At 44.6% G+C, this 24,746-nt stretch overlaps 1 protein-coding gene across 1 annotated transcript in view; it reads right to left on the bottom strand.

The window, feature by feature from the left end:
- NSUN4 (NOP2/Sun RNA methyltransferase 4) overlaps positions 1-22,261 on the bottom strand; it is a 31,754-nt gene extending 9,493 nt beyond the window's left edge. The window contains exons 1-4 of the mRNA XM_075555714.1: positions 22,087-22,261; positions 17,855-18,198; positions 11,499-11,653; positions 6,875-7,035 (exon numbers count right to left, since the gene is read on the bottom strand). Of these exons, the coding sequence (XP_075411829.1) occupies positions 6,875-7,035; positions 11,499-11,653; positions 17,855-18,198; positions 22,087-22,179 (753 nt within the window). The 5' untranslated portion in view covers positions 22,180-22,261. The remainder of the gene's footprint in view (positions 1-6,874; positions 7,036-11,498; positions 11,654-17,854; positions 18,199-22,086) is intronic.
- Positions 22,262-24,746: the final 2,485 nt, after the last annotated feature.

The following is a 24,746-nucleotide window of genomic DNA, read 5'->3' as shown; positions in this document are numbered from 1 at the left end:
GTGGTCAAAATGGCGCCCAATGATTCAGTCACAAAATTGCTTAAGTAGGTATGGTCACAAATTCATGATTGGTGGCAGGTCAGTTACAGGTAGGAGCAGGAAGAGGACCATGACTGAGACATTACATTAAGTTAGATTGAAGGGCTTACAAGATTGGCCCAGGGCCCTCCAGCCAAGGCAGTCAGATTGAGACTAACAGAACATGACTCATGGCCATGTGACCCCTATACTCTCCCCAGTACAGTAAGCTCCATCACAGACACGTCCAGGCAAGCCTCAAAGAGAGACTGCCCCTCCCTGGGCTGGCTGGAAGTAAACTAATTTCCAAGCCACTCTGCCTGAGGGCAGGATTATTTATATCCTTGGCTAAGGATCAGAAAGAATTCAACGGAGGCTTAATCCACATGGGGACCGACAAAAGGATTTTGAGCTACCACTGCTATCCATAGCTGCTCGCAAACCAGAGTGCTGAGAATTTAAGCTTTAATACATATCAAAGAACTAGAAAAAAAAACCAACAAAGAAATCAGTCCACAAAAGAAGATGACAGTTGCCCATTTTGGCTTAAACTCTGGGCAAAAAAGAAATTTTCCCTAACAAGTTGTAACCGGCAGCTTTTACAGCCTATTTCAGGTTTCATTCTGTGTGCCCAGTGTCTGGATAAACTGAATGGGAAACAGGGAGGGAGTGGAGCAAGGCGGTGCCAGGCGCCTGTCAATCCGGGTGAGATGGCACACACATCACCACCCTTACTTCACAGCACTGGAAGAGTGTGGCAGCATGATGCTGGGTTCATATTTGCAAACCCTAAACATTTTAGCTTGTTTTCCTGTTCTAATGACCCATTGTGTAAGAGCCCTACTGTGAAGCAACTGAAGGGGGCAGGGGAAGAAGTGGAGGGGAGATGCCTTCAGTGGGAGCAAGGAGGTTACTGGGGCTTGACACCATCCTGTGGCTTCAGTGGGCCGTAGGCATGCACAGCCTGCAGCCAGCCTAGTGGGCCTAGACCAGACATCTGCTTTGAACATTGAGCTCCCTGACTTTTTCCTTACCTAATGATACACACGATGGCATTGGATGCTGTGGTGTCTCAGGGACACGCTAGAGTCCGTCCCCCCCTTTGGCATGTGAAGGGCTGCTTCTAAGCAGCATCTCTTCTGACACTCTGTGGGATTGTGTAAGTGTGTGCACATCCACATATATGAGATTTCGTGTTCCTGTTATTTATAGATTTCTGAGAAGTCCGATGTATTTTTCTTTTTTCTGATGCTTCCTAAAAATTGACCAGCCCTTGCACTGAAAGAGAATTTAACAGCAAAAAGGAATCAGAGTGCCAGTCTCTAACAATGTATCATCTGTGTCTGTAGCAGAAACAAACTCATCTCAGGCACACACATTCGATCCTTTATTCGCAGACCCTCATTCAGAACACACACAGCCCAGGGGCCACTCACAGTGTATTTATTTGTTTCAATTAGACTGGTGGCCTAAGCTCACAGACTCTGGGCAACAGAGTTGAAAGTGTGGTTTTTAGTTTGGTGAACTGCTGATCACAAAGAAAAGTATCTTTTGTTAAGTTGGCAAAATGCCACACTATGGTATGATGGGATTACAAGGCCGTTAGGCCCAAACCCTGTATTGCTCCAATTTCACCTTTTCTAGTATAAGGAATTTTCTGTTTTCCTGTGCAGTTAACACCAAATAAAAGATCTATTGAAAAAGACAAACAACACATTGATTAGTAATCTCCGGGGTGATAAGCTACTCTGAGCCTTTCTGGCAGAATGCAGGTCAGTGCACACTAGCGCTTGCATCTTAGCAGGAAGGTTGGTTCCAACTCCCAAGAGTGCCCTCTGGAGGCTGGGTCATATGCTTTCCCGCTGTTTGGTATGTGAGACCTAGGGTCAATGACAACAAGCACAGTGTGGGTTCGGGGGATGCAGTGGTGGAGGTAGGGTAGAGGGCAGACAATGTCAAGGGGTCCGTGTGGAAAAAGAATGTTTAGAAGCTGATTGTGGTAGCAATTGTACATTCTTCTTGACGTGATTGAAATTTGGCATGATATATGTATTAAATACCAATTAATAATTTAAAAAATAACAGTAAATAATTTAAAGGGGGGGTATCCTATCAAAAGGTACTGAAGAGTGGGAGGAAAAATGTGTACCAAAACTCAAAATCAGAAAGGAGACTAGGCTTACTGATTGGATAAAGGCTGGTGGAATCCCCCTTCAGCTCTAGAACTGCACTCACTCTTGTGTGAAAGCTTCATCAACCACTTCAGGCATTTCCATCTGGGCAGCGTTTACCCCAGGACAAAATGCAGAGAGTTGGGAAAGGCGGAGGCATGGAAACAGGAAACCTGGGAGGGAGTGGGGCCAGCAAGCAGAGACTGAGGGGACTGCAATGGATGAGTTGAATAAAAATGTGTATGCATTCTACCAGTTTTGTAAGCCTTCACCCAATGTATAATAAAAAAAGTGTAAATGTCATAAATAAAGAGGTCTTTCACAGCAGATTTGCCCAATGCAATACATCCTTTGATTTCTTGACTGCTGCTTCCTTGGGTGTTTATCAGGACATTGTTAATTGTTCTCACTCCAAACTTACTGCCATCAGTCCATTCTGACTCAGCAATCCCACTCCAAACTTACTGCCATCACAGTCCATTCTGACTCAGCAATCCTACAGGACAGAGTGAAACTGTACCAGTGGGGTTCTGAACTGCTGACCTTCCAGGTGGCCATTAAGTGGTCTTGTTGTGACTTAGTAGGCAGGGTAAAAAGCTGACAATGAAATCAAATTTCCCTATTTCTAATAATGACAGAATAGCCTGTTACTGATCAACCTTTCTTTTGAGAACAACTAAATATATGTATTTTTAATTGCTTGAAAGGGAGGTTAAATTACTAACTGGAAGGTAGATACATATTAACTTGAGTGAAGGAGAAGAAATATACAATAAACACAACCAGCAATAAGATACAAAGGCAAAGGAAGATACTGAGAGAAGAAGGTTAGAGGTAACTACCATTATATACACAGTGCTGCAGTAATAACCATTTAGGAGTGGCTGCACAGACAGAAATGCAAGATGAGCAGGTGTGAGGAGAATGGAACTCTGCCCATGAGTACACAAATAGGTTACCTATTCTGAAAATACATTCCTGAATAGTGTAGAGTATACAAAGTTATGAGAACTACTTAGTTACATTATCAAATACCACGGGGAATGAGTTAGGGTCTCAAGATCAGTTAGGGGACACCAAGGTCAACTGACATGGTCTAGTCCACAAAGCTACTATTCTGATCCTACTTGGTGAGTACTGACTGGGGTATTAAAAGCTAGTGAACAGCCATTTAACTACTGGTCTCTCTTCATCTAGCACAAAGACTGGAGGAAACTGAAGACACATGGAAACAATCAGTCTGCCCCTACAACCCTAAGACCAAAAGAATGTGATGGTATTTGGTGGCTGCTGCTGCTGCTACTACTACCCTGTTTCCCCGAAAGACACCCCCGAAAGTAAGACCTACTTAGTTTTGCCTCTCGCTGAAATATAAGGCATCCCCCCAAAATAAGATCTCCCTGAAAATAAGGGTTTGGCTTGTTATGATGATGTTCCAGAAGATGATGACATGACTGTCATTGAATAAATGAGTAAATGTACCATAGATTGTTATACATGGAAATAATGGTCGTAACAAGAAATTTTTGATACAGTAGGATTCAGTTTGTCTGGTTATGCTGGTTTATGATGACAACTACTACCAAACCGTATACAGATAAGAAATTTCCTTTTTTGTTGTTCAACAATAAATGTGTACCATATTCTTCTTCATGGAAAAATAAGACATCCCCTGAAAACAAGACCTAGCGCATCTTTGGGAGCAAAAATTAATATAAGACACTGTCTTACCACCACCACCACCACCACCACCACCACCACCCACCACCACTCCACCAAAAAAAAAAAAAGACACTGTCTTATTTTCGGGGAAACAGGGTACTACTACTAAGTTACCTTGAGTCCATTAGAAAGTCCTGGTTGGAGTAGGAGAAAAATGTAGCACAAAACTCAAAATCATGAAAAAGATCAGGCTTCGTGGCTGAAGAGAGACTGGAAGAATCTCCCAGAATCTGTGGCCATTCAAGCATGGAACTGAACTCACCCTATGGCTCAATTTTCAGTCAAACAATCGACAAGTCTATAAGGAGAATAACAATAACCAGGGAGGTACACAACCCTCAGAATAATCAATTACTTAAGATCAAAAGAATCAAGACCGAAGACAAAGTTCAGAAGAGTTAGAATGGAAACAGGAAACATAGAGAGGAGGAGGTTAAGTGGTGTGACACTGTGAGGACTGCAAGTGATAATATGAAACAACAACATGGGGGTTGGGATATGAACCACTGAATGGAAAACGGACTTGCTCTGTAAACCTTCACCTAATTCACAGTAACAAGTCAGGGGAAAATTCTACATGAAATCAACAGCAGTCTTCTAAGAAAGCAAGAACTCGAGGACTAAGATGTCAGAGAGAAAAAACTATAAGCTGTAAGCCAGAGAAATTTAGCTCCACTGTCTGTGATGGCTGGGAGGCTGAGAAGTTGGAAGGAATTTCCATTATTGTCAGGGGACAAACACTGGAGTTCAGAGTCCACCCCAGGAGCAGGGCGTCCTAGTAAACAAACACCTCACACTTTGAGTTGGATTCCTGTAGGTTAGTACCCTTGATATGGAGGTAAACTAAATAGATCACTCACAAAATCAAAATTTCAATCAACCTAATTTCTGAATGAATTCAGATGATATGTCCTGATGTTAACTGTCTAGAGGAAGATATGACCATCTTGAGCTTCAGAATATCTTTCTAATTTTCATATTCAATAAAACTACTATTCACTTACCAGGAGATAAAACCAAATGACCAAAAATTAACAGAAAAAAACTAAGATGGCAAGAACTAGATAAAGTCAGAAAACAAGAGACAATAGTTATATATTTTTAGAAGTAATACTTAAAAATATATTTTAGGAAATAGCATTTAACTATTTGGGGAAATATTTTATTAGATTTAATAATAAATTATACATTTTAGGCAATATTAAAGGAAAAGATAATTGACTTAAAGATATGAAAAGACGACATAATATTCATAAGAAAATGTAACTTAGATCCTAATTTGGCAAAAAACAAAAAGTTTGACAACACAAGGTTATAGGAAAATGATAATCTTATTCATTACTATTGCCAGTAGGAACATAAGTGGCTTAGCCTCCAAAGAGAATGCTTTCACTATCTCTATTAAAATCTTCAATGCAAATAAACGGTTAACCAGCAAATATACCTCGAAGACTTTGCTCCAAAGACATACTTGCTGTTGTGGGAAATTACATGAGTTCAAGGATGACTGACTCATTATATAGCTCATTCATAACAATGGAATATTCTTAGAGCCACTACAAATAATGAAGTAGCTCTCTATATTAAAAAGATTGAATCCCAAGATACTTTGTGAAGTTTAAAATGTAAAGTTTAGCCAATGTTGTAAAAAAAGAAAAATAAATCAAGAAAAAGTTTTTGTGCCAAAAGAAACAGATGATGATGGTTAACAGGGGCAGGAGAAGGGAAGGAAGGAAAAGAAATAAACTAGAGGTTGAGAGGCGTTCGCTTTTGACGGAAGGGAATAATACACAAGAAGGAGACTGAGGAAAAGGTGAAGGCTGGGGAGGCAAGAGGCCAAGACTTTGGGTGAGTGGGTGGGGGTTGAATGCAAAAACGATGATATGGTATGTAAACCTCACCTATTTAACAATAAAAAGTTTTTTTAAAGTTCAGAATATGTACATTAACCATTCCAATTTTTAAAAGATACACACACATTTATATTTTGTACATACAGGGAATATTATCTCAAATGATATAGAAGCTGTAAACAGAGGAAGTAGATGGCTGAGGGGCAGGAGTAAGAGGGGAAACTTACTTTCACTGTGTATGCCTTTGTGCCTTCTGACTTTTGTACCATGTGCCGTCAAAATATTCAAAAGTGAATAAACTGAGTTTATTCATACATATTTTCATGAGGGTCTCTAAGCAACCAAATGATTTGGGAAATAAAATAAACCACATAACCCTTTCTTGTCCACTACGATGGTGTCTTAGGCTGATTTCTCTAAAGAAGCAAAAGCAGTAAAGGATGTGTGTATAAAAGAGTAACAGCTTTGCCTCAAGGAAATAGCACATATGCTGTAGAGCATGGCAAATCAAAAGTCTAAAGGCCAAAGGCTTTTCCTGACTCACTTACCTGCACGGAGTGACAGATCAGCCGGTAAGATGTCAGGATGCTGGCTCACAGATTGTGAGGCTGATGAATCCCAAGAACAAGAGGGATGGAAGATTCAAAGCAAGCAAGAAAGCTTTCGTTGCCAGCATGTCCATTTATAGGCCACATCTCTAAGGAAACTTTCTTTACAACTGACAGGCTAATCACATCAAATCACATCATGGAGGATGATTCTATCGTTACCTAACTGCCAAAATAGATCCACAATAATTGCCAAACTATACCATTACATAACTGCCAAACCACTGAGAATCATAATCCAGTTGATACATAACCTGAAGCATCACAATCAAGCTGAAACTCTCTTTGTTGTGAACTATTTCTAAAGAAGTAGTAGCAGTCATTCATTTAAGCTAAACTGACAAAGGGCTATTTTCTTCCCATCACCCCTGGGAGCTAATCAGATCCAGAAACAATCCAATAAGCTCAAACACAGAGGTTGGATGCCACCTCTCAGGGCCGTGGGACAGAATGGAGATGCCAGATTAGGCTGGCTGGGTGTCTCTGGTCAGGAATCACTTACCCGGTCATAGGTGTCGCCCTCCAGTTCTCCCCACTTTCTGCCGTCCCATGAAGTAACTCGAATTCGATTCCCATCCCTGATATCTTGGGGCACATAGCTGTGCAGGACCTTCTGTAGCCTGCTTGTTCGGGAACTGGAGATATCATTGGCAGCAAGATTCCCTAAAGGAGTAAAGAAACTTCAGAGGCCATGGTCCAGCAACAGAGCCCACCAACTAGAGCACAATGGAGTGCAATCTAGCACTGCAGTATGCAGTATGGATTATAACTTAAAGTGAAAAAACAACAAAACAAAATCCTCACAACTGGACCAATAAGTAACATCATGATAAGTGGAGAAAAGATTGACGTCAAGGATTTCATTTTGCTTGGATCCACAATCAATGCTCAAGGAAGAAGCAATCAAGAAGTCAAATGGCATGTTACAGTCAGCAAATATGCTGCACAAGACCTCTTTAAAGTATGAAAAGCAAAAATATAACCTTGAAGACTAAGTTCTCCCTGACTCAAGCCAAGGAATTTTCCATCACCGCATGTACATGTAAAAGTTAGGCAATGTATAAGGAAGATCGAAGAAGAATAAATGTACTTGAATTATGGTGCTGGCAAACAATGCTGAAAATACCATGGACTGCCAGAAAAACTAATAAATCTGTGTTGGGAGAAGTACAGCCAGAATGCTCCTTAGAAACAAGAATGGCCAGACTTTTCCTCATGCACTTTGGTCATGCTATCAAGAGACCAGTCCCTGAGAATGCACATCATGCTTGATAAAATAGTCGGTGACAAAAAGGAAGACCATCAACAAGATGGAATGACACAGTGGCTGCAATAATGGACTCAGACATAACAGCTGCGAGGAGGGCGCAGGACTGGACAGTGTTTCCATCTGTTGTACATGGGGTGGCTAGGACTTGAATCGACTCCACAGCACCTCACAACTTCAGGTCTGGAACTGAATTTACCCATGTTAGACTCATCAACCATTTAAGATCAAAAGGGCAGTAAACTTATGCAAGGACAAAACTCGGAGAGTTAGGGAAGGAAACAGGAAGCAGGGAGCAAGAGGCATAAGAGATGGTACATTAGGGGATTGCAATGGATGACTTTAATCCAAATGTGTAGGAATCATTGAATGTAAAACTATGATCTCTTCTGTAAACCTTCATCTAACAATAAAAAGTTAAGGTGGGGAGACAAGTCCCTGGCCCTTAATAGTTAGCAGCCTGGGACTGTTTACATGCAGGCTTCTCTTATGTAAGTGAAAAACAAACTGTCTTTTATTTAAGCCACTGTGATTGGGATTTACTACATTACTACATTATGCAACCAAACCGAATTCTACCTTATTCACCAAATATCTTTCGCTTTTCCTTTTTTGACACACATGTTCACTTTGCTCAATGACCAAGGGTAATAGACCCCTGGTTTCAGGGTCAAGGAATGATGGGATGGGATGGGAACTGTGGTGAAGAACTGAGGAGCACAGACCTAATTTAAAAGGAGTGGTCACAGGTAAGATCCAGTTTAGCGTTACCACAAAGAAATATGGGCCATTTTGAGGGTGTTCAATGAAGGAAAACTGTATTCTCTGACCTGGAGGAATTGGTAGCAGGGTATAAGCTAAAAACAGAAAAGCTGGGTTCTATTTCCAGCACTACCTCTGACTCATTTAAGATTTATTACTCAAATTTCTTCAGGTTTCAGTTCTCGTCCTCCATAAAATAGGTGGGTTGTACTCTCTCAACTCTGTAAACTTCCTTTCCTGCAGTGATAACCTGTGATTCTGCCTTTCCCTGAGCAAGGAGTCCCTTGAGTGACCCTGGGATAAGGGCGGCTGCTGGTAATCGAACACTAATTGGAAGAGTAGCTCTCAATTACTTCTCCTTTGTCCTTCTCCCTCCTCTTAGTTCAAATTCCTCCTCTTCCAAGTAACCCTACCTTCATTCATGCCCCTATAATGCATTTCCATAGCAATGGCAGATTCGCACAGCCCAGCCGACAGGCTGTGTGCACTGGACTCATGAAGTCATGCTTACACCTTTTCTCCTCTCCCTCTATGGATCACTCCTAGGTCTAGGATGAGGCTGGAGGCTACACAAACTGTATACACTAGATGACTACAAATGGAGAAAGGCCAATACAAAGGCGTAGGCACACAGCAAGAGAAGTCTGGCTGAGTTCCTGGATGGGTGTGAAAACTTTCATGGACATTTCCCAGGTTCTCAAGAGAGAATACTGCCTATTTTAAAGCAGGATGTTGGCCACTAAATACCTAAAGTGAACACTTACAGACAATGGGGTCTCTGCTGGGCTGCATCACAGAGATGAATAAAACCTGGACTAATTCTGTGATGCTCACCTTCCTGACATGATCGTTGAAGACAAAATGGGTGCATAAGCAAATGTGGTGAAGAAAGCTGATGGTACCCTGCTAGCAAAAGATATAGCATCTGGGGTCTTAAAGGCTTGAAGATAAACAAGCAGCCAACTAGCTGGGAAGCAACAAAGCCCACATAGAACAAGCACAGCCGCCTGTGTGATTATGAGGTATCAATGGGATCAGGTATCAGGCATCAGAAGACCCAGAACAAACAATCATATCGATGTATGAGGAGGGTTGGGGATGGAGTGGAGACCCAAATTCCATCTATAGACAATTGGACATCCCCTCACAGAAGGGTCACACGAAGGGATGAGTCAGCCAAGGTGCAGTATAGCACCAACGAAACATACAACATAAAACATCCTCTAGTTATTTAATGCTTGCTCCCCTCCCTTACCATGACCCCAATTCTACCTTACAAATCTGGCTAGACCAGAACATGTACACTGGTACAGATAAGAGCTCTTGACACACAGAATCCAAGGGGCATAAACCCCTCAGGAACAATAATGGCAGTAGCGATACCATGAAAGTAGGGGGACAGTAGGGGGAGAAAGGAGGAACCGATCACAATGACCGAAGTATTACCGCTGCCCCTCCCTCCCGCAGGGAGATGAACAACAGAAACATGGGTGAAGGGAGACAGCAATTGGTGTAAGATATGAAAATAATGATTTATATATTATCAAGGGTTCATGAGGAAAGGAGGCTGGGGAGAAAAGAAAAAATAATAATGAGCTAATACCAAGAGTTCAAGTAGAAAAAAATGTTTTGAAAGGGATGATGGCAACATATGTACAAATGTGCTTGACACAATGAATGTACGGATTATTATAAGAGCTTTAAGAGCCCCAAGAAAATGATTTATTAAAAGCAAGCAAACAAAAACAGAAACCTGGGCCAAGGAATCACTATCTCCAAGAGGGAAACACTGCATCCCAGTAGAGCTCTGATGAAAGTCTAGTGTGCTAACCAAGTCGAGTGTGCTAACCAAGTCGAGTGTGCTAACCAAGTCGAGTGTGCTAACCAAGTCGAGTGTGCTAACCAAGTGGAGTGTGCTAACCAAGTCGAGTGTGCTAACCAAGTCGAGTGTGCTAACCAAGTGGAGTGTGCTAACCAAGTGGAGTGTGCTAACCAAGTCGAGTGTGCTAACCAAGTCGAGTGTGCTAACCAAGTGGAGTGTGCTAACCAAGTCGAGTGTGCTAACCAAGTCGAGTGTGCTAACCAAGTCGAGTGTGCTAACCAAGTCGAGTGTGCTAACCAAGTCGAGTGTGCTAACCAAGTCGAGTGTGCTAACGGTAGAGGAGTGAGGCCCACAACAGGAGTTGCAGGAAATGGAGGTGTCCATTCAGCAGCAGCCAGCAGAGGTCATACGGGGAGACATCCAGAAGGTGGTGCCCTTGAGCTGAGGCTTGAAAACCGAAAGGATTTTCTAGAGAACTGCGCTGAAGCGGTCACATTTCAGAGGTGGCAGTCTCGAATGCACACATTAGCAAAGGCGGAGGCTTATTTAGGCAACACAGAATAGCAGAGTGTGGTAAAAGCAAACAAATCCTTGGGAAGGATGATGATAAAAACGAATAAAAGGTAGGTGCAGCCAAATCTCATTTTCATTTGGCACTCAGGAAAAGGAAAGGCAAACTGCGGTGCAGCTGTGTTGCCACCTGAAAGGTCAGCAGTTCAAATCCACCAGCTATTCCAAAGCTGTGGTAGTTTGCTTCCATAAAGATTTATAGCTTGAAGTGGAGAGAAAATGCTTTGAAAATGATGAGGGCAAAGAATGTACAGATGTGCTTTATACAATTGATGTATGTATGGATTGTGATAAGAGTAGCATGAGTCCCTAATAAAATGTTAAAAAAAAAAAAAGATTTAAGCTTGTGGGGCAGTTGTACCCTGTCTTACAGGGTCACCATGAGTCAAAATCATCTCAATGTCAATGGGTTTGTTTTGTTTTTAAGGTACGGGAACTTGATTTTGGAGATAAAATCAGTGAGGCCGAGAGGGGACTGTGTCATAAGGCTGATCCCAGGGCCCTGCTCTCATCACTGTTGCCCAACACTGTCTCTTGGTCAGCTGGCAGACAAAGGGGAGTGGCAATTACAAGCTAAGAAAAAATACACCTGTTTAGCAAGCAAGCACCGTCCCCTCGCTGGCCTTGGGACCAGAAAGACCATTCAGTGTGCCCCTGCCTAAGTGGGGAGCCCTCCCTGCCCAAGACCACAACATCCCAACTTACGGCAACAGCCAGTCTGAAGCATTGCTAATGTCTTTCCCCCAGGGGCTGCACACAGGTCAAGCACGGTGTCCCCAGGCTGCAGGCCAAGGGCCAGGACTGGCAGCAAGGAGGCAGCGTCCATCAGGTAGTAGTCCAGGACCCCCATGCTACCAAGCCTGGAAGAGAAAACACCTTTAATATCAAATTCCAGATCAGAACACATACTGGGCACCAAAAACAGCATCCATGCCCTCAAAGGCTCTACTCAGCAAGAGGTCTGATTACTCAGGCCACACTCACGTATTCATACACCCACACAGCAGCCAGTGGCCCTTCCAAAACAGATTAATTGACCCAACCCAGCCGCACCAGTCTACTTACTACTCCTCAATTAAGTCATGCATTCTCCTGCCTATCAGTAGATGTACCTTCCGCCTACAACAGTATCCCCCCAAATATGACTAGCTCCTTCACTTCTTTCAGGTCTCTCCACAAACGTACTTCAGTAGAGATGCCCTGGCATTCCCTGACTACTCCACCTAAAACATCAGCCTCTACTCCCATCACCTTCTCTCCCTTGACATTTTTAAGTAGCTTACTGTTTCATTTACACATACACACACACACACACAAATAAGGTTGTTTAAAAAAACAAATAAAAAATATAATTGAAGTTTTTCACAAACTTTGGATTTAAGTGTCTGTATGCATGTAAGTATATATATATATATTCCTTCCTTCTGCCCTCTATCCCATTTTAGAACCTTAGCTCCATGAATGCAGGGATTTTGGCAGTTTTGCCCCTTGCAATGATCAGAGAAACTGGATTATATGAAGTATATTGTATCAGGATTGGAGGAAGGCTTATTAACAACCTTTGATATGTAGATGACACCCCTGCTTGCTGAAAGGGCTTGAAACATTTGCTGATCAAGAGAAAGGATTTCAGCCTTTAGTATGGATTACAAATCAATGTAGGGAGGATCAAACTCCTCACAACTAGACCAATAGGTAATATCATGATAGATGAATAAAGACTGAAATTGTTAAGAATTTTGTCTTGCTTGAATCCATAATCCAAGAGATCACAAAATCTCTTCGGTAAACCTGCTTCAAAAGATTTCTTTAAAAAAAAAAAAAGATTTCTTTAGCGTATTGAAAAGCAAGGATGTTGAGGACTTTGATGTGCCTGGCTCAAGCCATGGTATTTTCAATTGCCTCATGTGGATATGAAATTGGACAATGGCTAAAGAAGGCAGAAGAAGAATCAATGCATTTGAATTGTGGTGCTGGCAAAGAACATTGAAAGTACCATGGATTCCTAAAAGGGCAGTCAACCCATCTGTCTTGGACGAAGTACAGCAGCTACAGCTAAAGTGCTCATTAGAGGCGAGGATGGCAAGACTTCGTCCCATGTACTTGGACACGTTATCAGGAGAGACCACTTCCTGGAGAAGGACATCGTGTTTGGAAAAGTGGAGGGGTAGTGAGAGAGGAAGACCCTCAATGAGATGAACTGACACAATGGCTGCAACAATGGACTCAGCTGAGGCGCAACTGTGCGGATGGCTCAGGACAGTGTTTCATTCACAGGGGTGCCATGGGTAGGAACCCATGAGACTGGAAGTACTTCACAGTCCAGAGGAAAGTCCTTGTGTTTGCCACAGTGATCTAAGTTGGGACCAGATCAAGGAACAGGCCTCCCCAGGTCAACTAGAAAGAGAAAGACTGCACAGAGAAGAGAAAAGAATAAGCACAGGCAAGGAAGCATGCAAACTCAGGAACTTCTCAGTAAGCACAACGTCTTGGTTCAGAAGACAACGCTCTGGGCCCTACTTTGTGTGAGAAGCATCTTGAGTCTTAAAAGCTTGGAAACAGCTAACTAAGATACAACTACTGGTTTCTTCTTGTCCAAATTTGCAAGTAGCCACCGAAAGCTACACCTATTGGTCTCTTCCCACCCAGAACAAAGGAAAGTGAAGAAAATCAGACTCACGGGAGTCCAAAAGACTAATGAATTGCAGCCTACAGGACCCCACGACCAAGTGCATAGCTGTGTTAGTTACATAATCTAGTGTCAATTTGGGACTTGTGAGGATTAAAAGCAAAGGTGTGGCACCCAGTCTGTCAATCGGGTCACAGCCAATGAGGCCTTTGTGTAGGCATGGCCTCCTCCTAAGAATTCTGTGAACTCCTGTATTTCCTCCTTGGAGGTGGGAGACTCTCTCTCTCTGGCTCACTCCCTGCAAGACATTTCTGACAAGAAGCCACATGAAGCTACCCTGATTCAGCCAGAGACCTCTGAAGCTGGAGAAGCCACATGGAGACCCCTGCCAGCGCTGAGATGCTTACAAGGCCACCCACTGGCCTGTGATCTTCCTGCATTTGGTGTCATTGCATGTGTTTCGTGAGTTTGAAGTGGACATTATAGATTGGTATCGGACATGGGCTTATATCAGACTTATGGACTTGATCTGGACTGGGCTGGGATGTTTTCTTAATATTCAATTGCTCTTATATATAAAACTCTTTCTTATACACATATGTGTGTCTATGGATTTGTTTCTCTAGTTAACCTGGACTAATACAATGGCTGTCACTACTGATCACTATAACTGGGGTCACAAACAGAGAGTTCTAGACAGAGCAGGAGAAAAATGTAAAACAAACATCAAATTCACAAAATAAAAAGACCAGACTCGCTGGCCTGAGAGACTGTAGGAACCCCCAAGACTATGGTCCTAAGACACTCTGACCTGGAACTGAAGCCAGAGACACTCTTTCAATCAAATAGTTAAAGAAAAAACAATACCTGAGAAGAATGAGTTCTTAGAACAATTAAGTACAGGAGATCAAAAGGACAACATTTGTCCAAGAGCAAAGATGAGAATGCAGGAAGGGGTAGAAAATCCACCTGGGAGGAAATGAAGAACACAGCAGAAACGGGGAGAAGGCCTACACATCATGGGGGAGGCAACTGTGGAGCACTTAGGGAAATGAATGACTTATAATGAATTCACTCAATCATGACAGTAACCCGATTGGTCGGTACTCTTATTAGGAAGCTGAAGAACAGAGAGGTTGGGTAATGTGCTAGAGCCCATTAACAAACAAATGAACTGGTGTTAGCTATTATTCTTTTCCAAAGCATGGAAACTAAGACTCAGTTATACAATATCACAGATCTAATAAGTAGTAAAGGCTAGATCCAAACCAAGGTTTGCCTGACTCCAAGGCCCATGCTCATAACCTCTGTACTGTTTCCTTGCTCAGGAACCTCCTTGGTGCTTCTCTATAACAGATTCTAGTAATGAATAGCAATGTGCAAAAGGCCTGAAGGCAATTCTGGCAATCCGACATTTGTAATCAACCCCAGGCCACCAGAAAACTCCCCCTACTCCAACCTTCAAGCTCCTGGTTCTCAAGGTCCCCACAAATGAGGCCCATTTACCTTTCCAACCTCATCTCTCTCTAACCTTTTAAGCATACAGCCATCACACAAGCCAAGAATTTGGCTCCACATTTTCAGCCCTGTTCCTTCCCAATCTGTTTTTTACACAGCAGCCAGAATGCTATTTTAAAGTTTCAAATCTGATCAGAGCACAAGGGAGCAAATGAAGGGGGACAAACTGAAAGTGGTGCACATCCTGGCCCACTAAGCCTTGAGGATGATATTCCCGCTCAGAGCAGCCAATCCACAAACAAGACCATATGGCCGGCTCCATTATGAGACATGACATCCCTCACTGACCCATATCCCTACAGGGGACAACATTGGAGACACAGTGTGGGAATTGCGCCCAACCCGATCCCACCACACTGAGGCAAAACACCTAGGGTGCAACAGAACAGCAAGGGGAACAGAGAAACAAAGTCCCCAGGAAAGACCAAAAATAGACTTTGGGGCCAGGGCTTGATACCCCATCAGACTGGACCAGAAAACACTCCTAAAGGCTAATAGTCCTTGAACTAACTACAGGCTTTTCTTGTTTGTTGTTCGGATGTTGCGGGGGTTTTTTGTACCATTTTTGTCATTGGCTTTTTGTTGCTTTGTTTTGTTGTTTGGTTTTTCTCTGTCTTGTTTTTGTGCATGTTATTATCTCCACAGGTCTGTCTAAATAGATAGGCTGGATGAACAATCTGGAGGAAAAAACAATGGGACCGATGGTTCCGGGAGTGGGGACATGGGGAAGAGGGAGGTGGGGAAAAAGAAAGCGGTTGTTAACAAACCCAGGGACAAGGGAACAACAAGTGAACCAAATCAGTGGTGAGGAGGGTGTAAGAGGCCTGGTAGGGCATGATCAAAGGTAATGTAACCGAGAGGAATTACTGAAACCCAAATGAAGGCTGAGCATGATAGTGGGACATGAGGAACGTCAATGGAAATAGAGGAAAGAGCTAGGAGGCAAAGGCATTTATAGAGGTCTAAATAAAGGCAGGCACATATGTAAATATATTTATATTTGAGGATAGGGAAATAGATTTATGTACATATATTTATTGGGTTAGTATTAAGGTGGCAGATGGACATTGGGCCTGCACTCAAGCACTCCCTCAATGTAAGAATACTTCGATCTATTACACTGGCATTCCATGATGCTCACCTTCCTGGCAGAATCACTGAAGACAAAGCGGGTGCATAAGCAAATGTGATGAAGAAAGCTGATGGAACCCAGCAATCAAAGATATAGCGTCTAGGGCCTTAAAGACTTGAAGGTAAACAAGCGGCCATCTAGCTCAGAAGCAACAAAGCCCACACGGAAGAAGCACATCAGTCTGTGTGATCACGAGGTACTAAAGGGATCAGTTATCAGGCATCAAAAAACAAAAATAGCCTATCATTGTGTGCTCACCTCCCAGATACGATCACTGAAGACAAATGGGTACATAAGCAAATATGTTGAAGAAAGCTGATGCTCCAGCTATCAAAAGATATAGCGTCTGGGGTCTTAAAGGCTTGAAGGTAAACAAGCAGCCATCTAGCTAGGAAGCAACAAAGCCCACATAGAAGAAGCACACCAGCTTGTGTGATCACGCGGTATCGGCAAAGGGATGAGGTATCAGGTATCAAAGAACCAAAAAAGTATCATTGTGAATGAGGGGGAGTGTGGAGTAGGGACCCAAAGCCCATCTGTAGGAAAATGGACATGCCCTTATGGAAGGGTCTCAGGGAGGAGACAAACCAGTCAGGGTGCAGTGTAGCAATGATGAAACATACAACTTTCCTCTAGTTCCTAAATGCTTCCTCCCTTCCCACTATCATGATCCCAATCCTGCCTTACAAATCTGGCTAGGCCAGAGGATGTACACTGGTACAGATAGGAACTGGAAACACAGGGAATCCAGGATGAATTATCTCTTCAGGACCAGGCGTGAGTGGCAATACTGGGAGGGTGGAGGGAGGTTGGTGTAGAGAGGGGGAACCAATTATAAGGATCTACATATAACCTCCTCCCTGGGGGACGGACAACATAAAAGTGGGTGAAGGGAGACGTCGGACAGTATAAGATATGACAAAATAATAATTTTTAAATTATCAAGAGTTCATGCAGGAGGAGGAAATGGGGAGGGAAGGGGAAAAATGAGGAGTTGATGCCAGGGGCTTACGTGGAGAGCAAATGTTTTGAGAATGATGGTGGTAACGAATGTACAAATGTGCTTCATACAATTGGTGTATGTATGGACTATGATAAGAGTTGTATTAGCCCCCAATAAAATTATTTTAAAAATAAAATAAAATTTCAAATCTGATCATACCATCCTCCAGTTTAAAACCTTTCATGGCCTCCACACTGAGAGAGTTCAATATTCTACATGCCTGTAAGTCTTTCAATCTGGCTCTTGCCTTTTTTTACAGCCTCATATCTAGCTTCCCTTCTCCATCTTTATCCCTATTCTCCCAGTTTTATGCATTTCTATTTAGTTTTCAGTCTTAGTACAAATTTCCACAAGGCCAGTAATTTGAAACCACAAGCTACCACATGGGAAAAAGATGAAGTTTTCTACTCCTGTAAAAATTTAACAGTCTTGGAAACCCACAGAGGCAGTTCTACTCTGTCTTATAAGGTTGCTTTGTGTTGAAATTGATTCCATGGCAGTGAGAGAAAAGACTGAGGTTACACCTAACACCAGAAGAACTAGATGGTGCCCAACCACCACTACCAACTGCTGTAAAAGGGATCACATTAAAAGGGCCTCGTTAGAATGGGAGAAAGCTGTGGAACAAAACTCAAACGCCACTCAGGAAAATGTAGCACATACAGGTATAAGCACCCAGTAAATGTGAGCAGTACGGTATTATGATCATTATTCTGGAGGGCAGGATCTGGGTCTCCTTCCGCAGGCACTCCATACACCTCTGTGGCTCTAGATCTTACCTGGCACAAGGAAAGCGGCTGGCATCCCCACTGGCAAAAGTGAAGCAGCGAATGTTCGGACTGTAGGTCCAGAGGGCTGGGGCTGGGGCTGCAGGTGGACCACTCTCAGGCTCCAGTTGCCAGTGGGAGAAGGCTTCATTCACAAAGTCCCTGGCACTTAACTGCTCCAGCTCAGCAATCACATGATCCCAAGCAGCAAAGTTATTGACCAGCGCACCATACTTCTGCTCTGAGAGGAGACTGACCCGAATCGAGGGCCAGAGATCCCCAAACTGCACACTGTAGGTCATGTCTAAATTCTGAAGAGCCAGTTGGGTAGCAGGGAGTTTGGGGTCTGTGGCAGCCTAAAGGGAAAAGAACAGGCTTATTGGTTTTCTCAGCTGTACCTCTAACCCCTGCTCCCTGGCTCTACCAAGACCTCAGAGCTCTGGGGCAAACATCCAGTTAGTCGTGCCCATTCCTGCCTTTGCATACTGTCTCAGCCTGCCAGAGAAGAAATGTGATGGGAGAGAAATGTGACGGGAAACTGGTCTTCACATTTCAGGGCTGTGAGAGCAAGGAAGCTGTAGCTCTCATAATAGTATTTGAAGGTCATTCAGAAGGTAGACATTCTTGATGCCTTGAAATAAGGAATTTAAGAGAATGGGCACTCAAGCAGTCTCTCAGGAAGAGGGTGCAAAAGATTAAATAAATAAGTAAATAAATAAATAGGGAGGCCCTGGTGAAGCTTCAGGTTTTAAAACAAAAGACTCTTTCGGGGAGGGGGGGCACCTCTTTCTGAACATTCCTATTTTCTAAACCATTTTTATGTCCGTTGCCTTACATGAACATCTCAATAGACATCTCGGTGGGATAAAAACAAAACACAAACAAAACCCCACAAGCCTTCACATTTTCTAGAGAAATAAGTGTACTTACCCAAAGTTATGTAGCGAATGATACCATAATATTCAGAATCAATGGGCTCAGTCAGGGTCATTTGGGGAGAGTTTCCAGACCCCAGAAAGGTGTGATGATCTCACCAAACCTTGATGTACAAGCTACAATGAGGACTTCTAAGATTTCCATCGGGGAGCAGAGGAGTATGAATCAGCCTACAGAGCATCAAGACGGAGTACAAGAGAAAAGGCGGCCTCAGGTGGAGTCCACAGTTGAGCCTTGGCTGTCCCTGGCAAGGATCCTTGCTGTGGCTGGTAGTCTTATTACTGTCTCTGCCTTTTGCTGTGGTCAGGATTTTTGGTCTGGTCAGAACTCTTGCATTAGCCATTTCTTCTTATGGTGGAGACTCTTGCTCCAGCCCTGACTTTTGTTCACTTTGTGACTCTTGCCCTGGCTTCTGCTGTCGTGATGAATCTCACTCTCATCCTGATCTATGGTCTGATTGGGACTCTTGCTCCGACTCCGACTTCTGCAACTGTAAAGATCCTCACTCTGGCACTCATTTCTTCTACTGTATGGACAGTTGTTTTGGTCCAGACTTCTGTTAAGATGGTAACTTGTGCTCTGGTCCTGGTGGGGGCTCTTGCTCCGACTCCGATTTCTGCTATGATGGGGACTATAGGTCTGGCTCTGGCTTCTACCTTGCTGAGTATCCTTATTCTGGATGTGACTATTCTGGCTTCTACTCATAACAGTTGTATTATAACTGACAGGAGAATTACAGTTGGAATTCTTGGAAGAAGGCAAAGGACAGCTATAGGGGATCCGCGGGGACTCTTTGCAGGTGTCTCGAGAGGCCACAGAATAGATATGGAAGCCACAGGGGAGGTCAGGGCGGTCTTGGGCTCGAGGGCACGAGGGTGAACTTTGGGAGTCAAAGGGTATTCTCAAAGGGATAAAAGAATAGATGTGGGTAGTACAAGGGGGCACCACAGACTGGCGATGAGGTATGGGTGGGTCTCTGGGAGTGCTGTTAGTACCACATAGCTTAACCCTGGGCTGGTTATAACACTGAAGAGGGGCTGTGGAGTGATTGAGGGAATCCAGAGGACAGGGTTGGGGAGAGGGGGGAATAACAGAGTACATATGGGTACTGCAGGGGGAATCTATAGATCTATGGGTGATACTCTGGGCATAATTATTGTGTGAGGTAGGAGGACAAGAAAAGTGGACGGGAAGGGAAGTGGGTTTGATAGTTTTGAGGCGTCTAGGAAGTACAGTGGGTAAGGTGGACCCTCGAAGTTCTTTAGGAGAAGAATTATATGGAGTTGTGATGGATGCGTCCTTACAAGGACCAGAAAGGGCACAGGGGCCACAGGGAGATGAAGTACTAGTTTTATGGGGCCTGGACTGGCCAACACCACACTGTGGAGTAATGTCCAAAGAGTGACACCTATGGGGATTATGTGACTGCCTTAAATCTGTGGATTTGGGTGACTTCACTTGGGGGGAAACTGGGGTGCTATGAGGGGGTTCATTATAGCTTCTGCAGGGGGGTGGCTGAGATGGAGATACAAGCTGATTGTTTGGAGGTGAAAGGAAAGGAAGGACAGAATAAGGATAGTGAGAAGACAGGGAAAGATTGGATTCCTGTGCAGAAATCTGTGTGCCTGGAGATAGGTAGAGGCAAGCATTCCCATCAGTTTCCCAGGGAAGACCAGACTCAAAGCACGGCTTCCTGGAGGGTTGGGTCTGGGTTGGGCAAGGAGCACAAGTATTCCCAGGAGGGGTGCGGATGACACAGCAAGGGCCCCCAGGGGCAGGTATAGGGGCTTCTGGGGGAAGACAGGAGCAGTGAAAAGAGTTCTCCTGAGGTGAACTGGGAGAGCCAGGGGTGTCTGACTGAGAAGGTGGGAAGCCACAACAATTTTTCCTGAAAGGCAAATCAAGCTGTGGTTTGGGTTCACATGAGTCCGGAGACTCAAGGCAGTCATGGTAAAAGCTGACAGTGGGTGAGGTAGGTACTGGGCAAAGAGGAGGGTCATTACAATTTCTCCCTGAACACGGGTGAGAGAAAATCAAGGGCCCAGTTTCCAAACGTCTAGGAGAAAAGGGTGGGGAGACTATAGGTCTAGTTCCCAAGGGCTGATGAGCAAGGGGAGATGAATTGAAGTCCTTTCTCAGAGACCTTTGAGTAAGAGGTGAAATCAAAGGGTCAGTTCGGGGGGGCCTATGAATGAGGGGAGATGAAATCGTGGCGTCAGATTCCAGGGGCCCATGACTGAAGGGAGAGGAGGTCAATGAGCCAGTTTCTGAGTTGGTTCCCAGGGCTGACAGGTATTCATCAAAGGAACAGAGGTGAGGGTGCAGATCGTAAGGGCTTCCAGGACAGGAACCAGACATTCTGGGAGGCCGGAACCAGTCAAAATAAGTGCTCCACAGAAGCTGAGGGGGTGTCCCAAAAGAGCTGAACTGTTTAGGATAAAGGCTTGAAGGAGGTGAACCTGAGAAGCAGAAGGGCCTTCCAAAGAGTAGGGGAGGCCTAGGTTCAAAAGACCATCCTCCCTGATGCTGGAGAGACGGTAGGTGTGGGGGTGGACATGACGGCGGTGGACACGACGGCGGGCCAGTTAAGAAAGGAAATTCAGAGTGACAGGAAGGTCCACAGAAAGGATCCCTGGAGATGTGGGCAGAGCCCAGGGGGTGACAGGCATCTCTGCACTTTTTGCCTGTGTTTGTGGAAAGTCCTGGAGGGCAGGCTGGGAGGTCACTGACACCTTTCCCGGATGCTACAGGCGGCTTGCGGGTGAGGTTGGGGCTGCATCTTTTCTCAGAGAGAGGAGGCGATCCAGGAGAAAGTAAAGAGGAGTCGCTAAGACATTTTTCGAGGGATGATGATGGTCGGGCTTCAGGTTCCAGGAAAAAAGAAGTGTTCATGGGGGGGAGGGGAAATGGGTGAGGGATTCGGTGGGGGGGGGAAGGGGAAGGAGGGGGAGAGGGAAGGAGGTGGCAAAGAAAGGCGGAGGGGGGAAGGGCAGGTAACCGCGGTGGGAAACCAGAGGTGGTGACGTAGCTAGAAGAATGGGGTGCGGTGGTGACGTAACTTACAGAGGCGGAGTCAGAAGACTGGACCCAAAGAGGGAGCGCTCGGGACTTGTGACGAAATACCGGGGCTGACAGCCCTTTCAGGTGACTGAGGGGCGGGGGCGGGGCCCGGAGACCCAAGGGGGGAGAGCTGCGAGTGGTAACGGAGGTGGGGAAAGGGTCAACGGGTTGGAGAAAGGCCGCAGGAGCGAAAGTCAGGGCCCGAAAGGCGTGCGGAGGGCTCTCCTGGGTCTCGGGTCGAACCTTACCCATTTCTTTTTATGGCGATGCCTCCGCGGGGCCGCCGTGAAGTTCGCGCGCTTCAGCAGCACCCGGACACCTCGCAGCGTCAACGCGGCCATGTTGGCGTGCGCCGCCGAGTCTCTCCGCCCGGACCCGCCGGCGACTGCCCGCGGGTTCCGGAGAGCGCGCGCCACGCCGAGCCCTCGCCGGGGCGGGGGAGGGACTTACGTGTGACGCTCGCCCCGGTCCACGCCCCCGCTGCGTCCCAGTGCAAACTCCGCCCCCACAGCCCCCGAGGTTAACCTCCCGCCCCGCACCTGCGGGCTCTTTAGTAATGCTTGGGAACCATTTTCATCAGAGAATGATAGGTGGTTAAAGTGGCTAGGAATTGCTTCATACACCTATAAATAAAAGCACATTAGATCTCTTAGCTGATATAAGCAAAACTGTTGTTGCAAAATCTACATTGAATATCAACATTATTAGGTACATGATTAGTAACTGAGCAGAAGCCTTTCTTTTTCAATTACTATTTCATTCTCATAAAAATATTAATTACAGGTGCACAGACACTGCCATAATACAGGGAGCTTCAAAAAGTTTGTTTGAAAATGTGCTTAAAATATAAATCAGACAGGGGGCATCGTAAAGTTGATTATGGTAGGCGCCATTAGTTGGTTCTGACCCATAGCGGCCTTATCCACAACAGAACAAAACACTGCAGTTCTGCGCCTGCCTGAGCCCATTGTTGCAGCCCCTGGGTCAATTCATCTGCTGGAGGGCCTTCCTCTTTTTCACTGCCCTTCCACTTTACCAAGCAGGAGGTCCAGGGACTGGTCCCTCCTCACATGATGTCCAAAGTATATGAGAGGCTGTCTTGCCATTGGAGCACTCTGGTCTCACTTCTTCTGTTAGATATGGGAAAGGAATGCGAGCTCACCTTGGGCTCACAGAATATTTACCACCAGTTGAGCTAGGGATTGCTTCTTTCCACTGCCCAGCGCAGCAGGGACCCAGCGTCCAAAAGGGAATCAGCCCTGAGTTCTTTGTTCCCTGGGCTTTTATGGAACCAGGGAAAGGGGGCAGTCCAGTGTTGTTGTTCCTTAAGTTTATTGGAGAAAACTTCTGGCGTCAGCATTGTCCAGTGGGGGTTGGTGAGCAGTTTTACGTGTACCTCCTAGACTGGTCAACTGGTGGTGAGTTGTTGCTTGAATTTCACTGGTTAGGTATGCTCAGGCGCTGCACCCTGCTGGTCAGTCTGGAACAGGTGATGCCTCATTTGACAGAGTTACCTCAGTGACCAGGAATCTGAAACTGAAGTTTAGGCCTGCCCCAGACTTTGGTTTTATACAGCCTGTCATGGTGCTGGTGCTGGCAGTTGTAAACCAGGACCCCCCACTTCCAATAGATATCACTTTGTCCTGATTAGCAGTTAGCAGTCCATGGTACTTTTTAATATTCTTCTTCAGCACCACAATGGGTAAATGATAGATAAAGTTAGGTTAAAATGTAATATCTTACCATTTGATCTTCCTTTTTACCCATTTAAAAGGTTTTTCTCTTTTCAGTGTATATATATATTTTTAATTTTTAACAGTTAAGGGGAAATACACGTGGATTAAGCCTGAGATGAATCCCCTCTGACCACAGACCAGGGATGTGAATAGCCTGCTATCCTGCCAACTACATTGGAAAGTGGATTGTTGCAGATGCATTTAGGTTAGGATTTAACACCTTTATCATTTGCTCTTCCTGTTGACCCATTTTAAATTAGTTCTAGTTTTTAATATTTTCTGTTTTCTTTTTATTGAGGTTTTACTCGTTATTGCTGTTAGTTTTTCTGTTTGCTGTTTTAACTTTGTATGTTTTTCTGAATATGAGACAGCAACTGGATTGCTAATTTCTTGAGGCTATGGCAGGGGAGGGGAGGGAGAAATGGGGAGCAAGAAGCAAGAAAATGTTCTAAAATTGATTGTGATTCTTGATATGATTAAACTATTGAATTGTACGATGGGTGGATTGTATGTCAATAAAACTATTTAAAAAAATAAAGCTCTGATTCTCAGCACACACATGCACACACACAAATAGATAAGAGAGATCCACCCACTCTGCCTCGCACCAGGGTCTGTAATATGCCATGGAGAAGAATAGAAATGAACCCTGTGATAACTTATCCAAAGCACTTCCTCATCTTCCCCTTCGTCTTCTGGATCAATGGGGTGATCCTGTTGGCTGCTGGGGTCTCGGGAATGCTCACTCTGGACACCTATGTCTCCCTCATTGCCAAGAACTGCATCATTGCTTCCTGTGTGCTTATCCGAACTGGCACCACTATCGCCATTTGTTGGCCTGTTTGAATGTTTTGCTACTTGCTGCGGCAACCCCTGGATGCTGAAACTGCGAAACTACGAAACTGTGTGGTCTTGTCCCTGGTGTTCGTGGCTGAGCCATTAGCTGGCACCTCAGGGTTTGTGTTTCATCATGAAGTCCAGGACTCCCTCCAGAGGTCTTAGATGCTTTGCCAGCAGTTCTCAGCCCTTTAGGGTTGAACGACCCTTTCACAGGGGTGGCCCAATTCATAACAGTAGCAAAATTACATTTATGAAGTGTGGGGGGAGGTCAGATGCTGACAGGCATCCTTCCTGGGGGAGATCAGTTGCCAGACTGCAGTGGGCCCTGCTCC

Source organism: Tenrec ecaudatus, chromosome 1 (assembly GCF_050624435.1).
Source record: "Tenrec ecaudatus isolate mTenEca1 chromosome 1, mTenEca1.hap1, whole genome shotgun sequence".
Taxonomy (NCBI): Eukaryota; Metazoa; Chordata; class Mammalia; order Afrosoricida; family Tenrecidae; genus Tenrec; species Tenrec ecaudatus.
The sequence above is the reverse complement of the archived record's forward strand: the minus strand, read 5'-3'. Positions and strand labels throughout refer to the sequence as shown.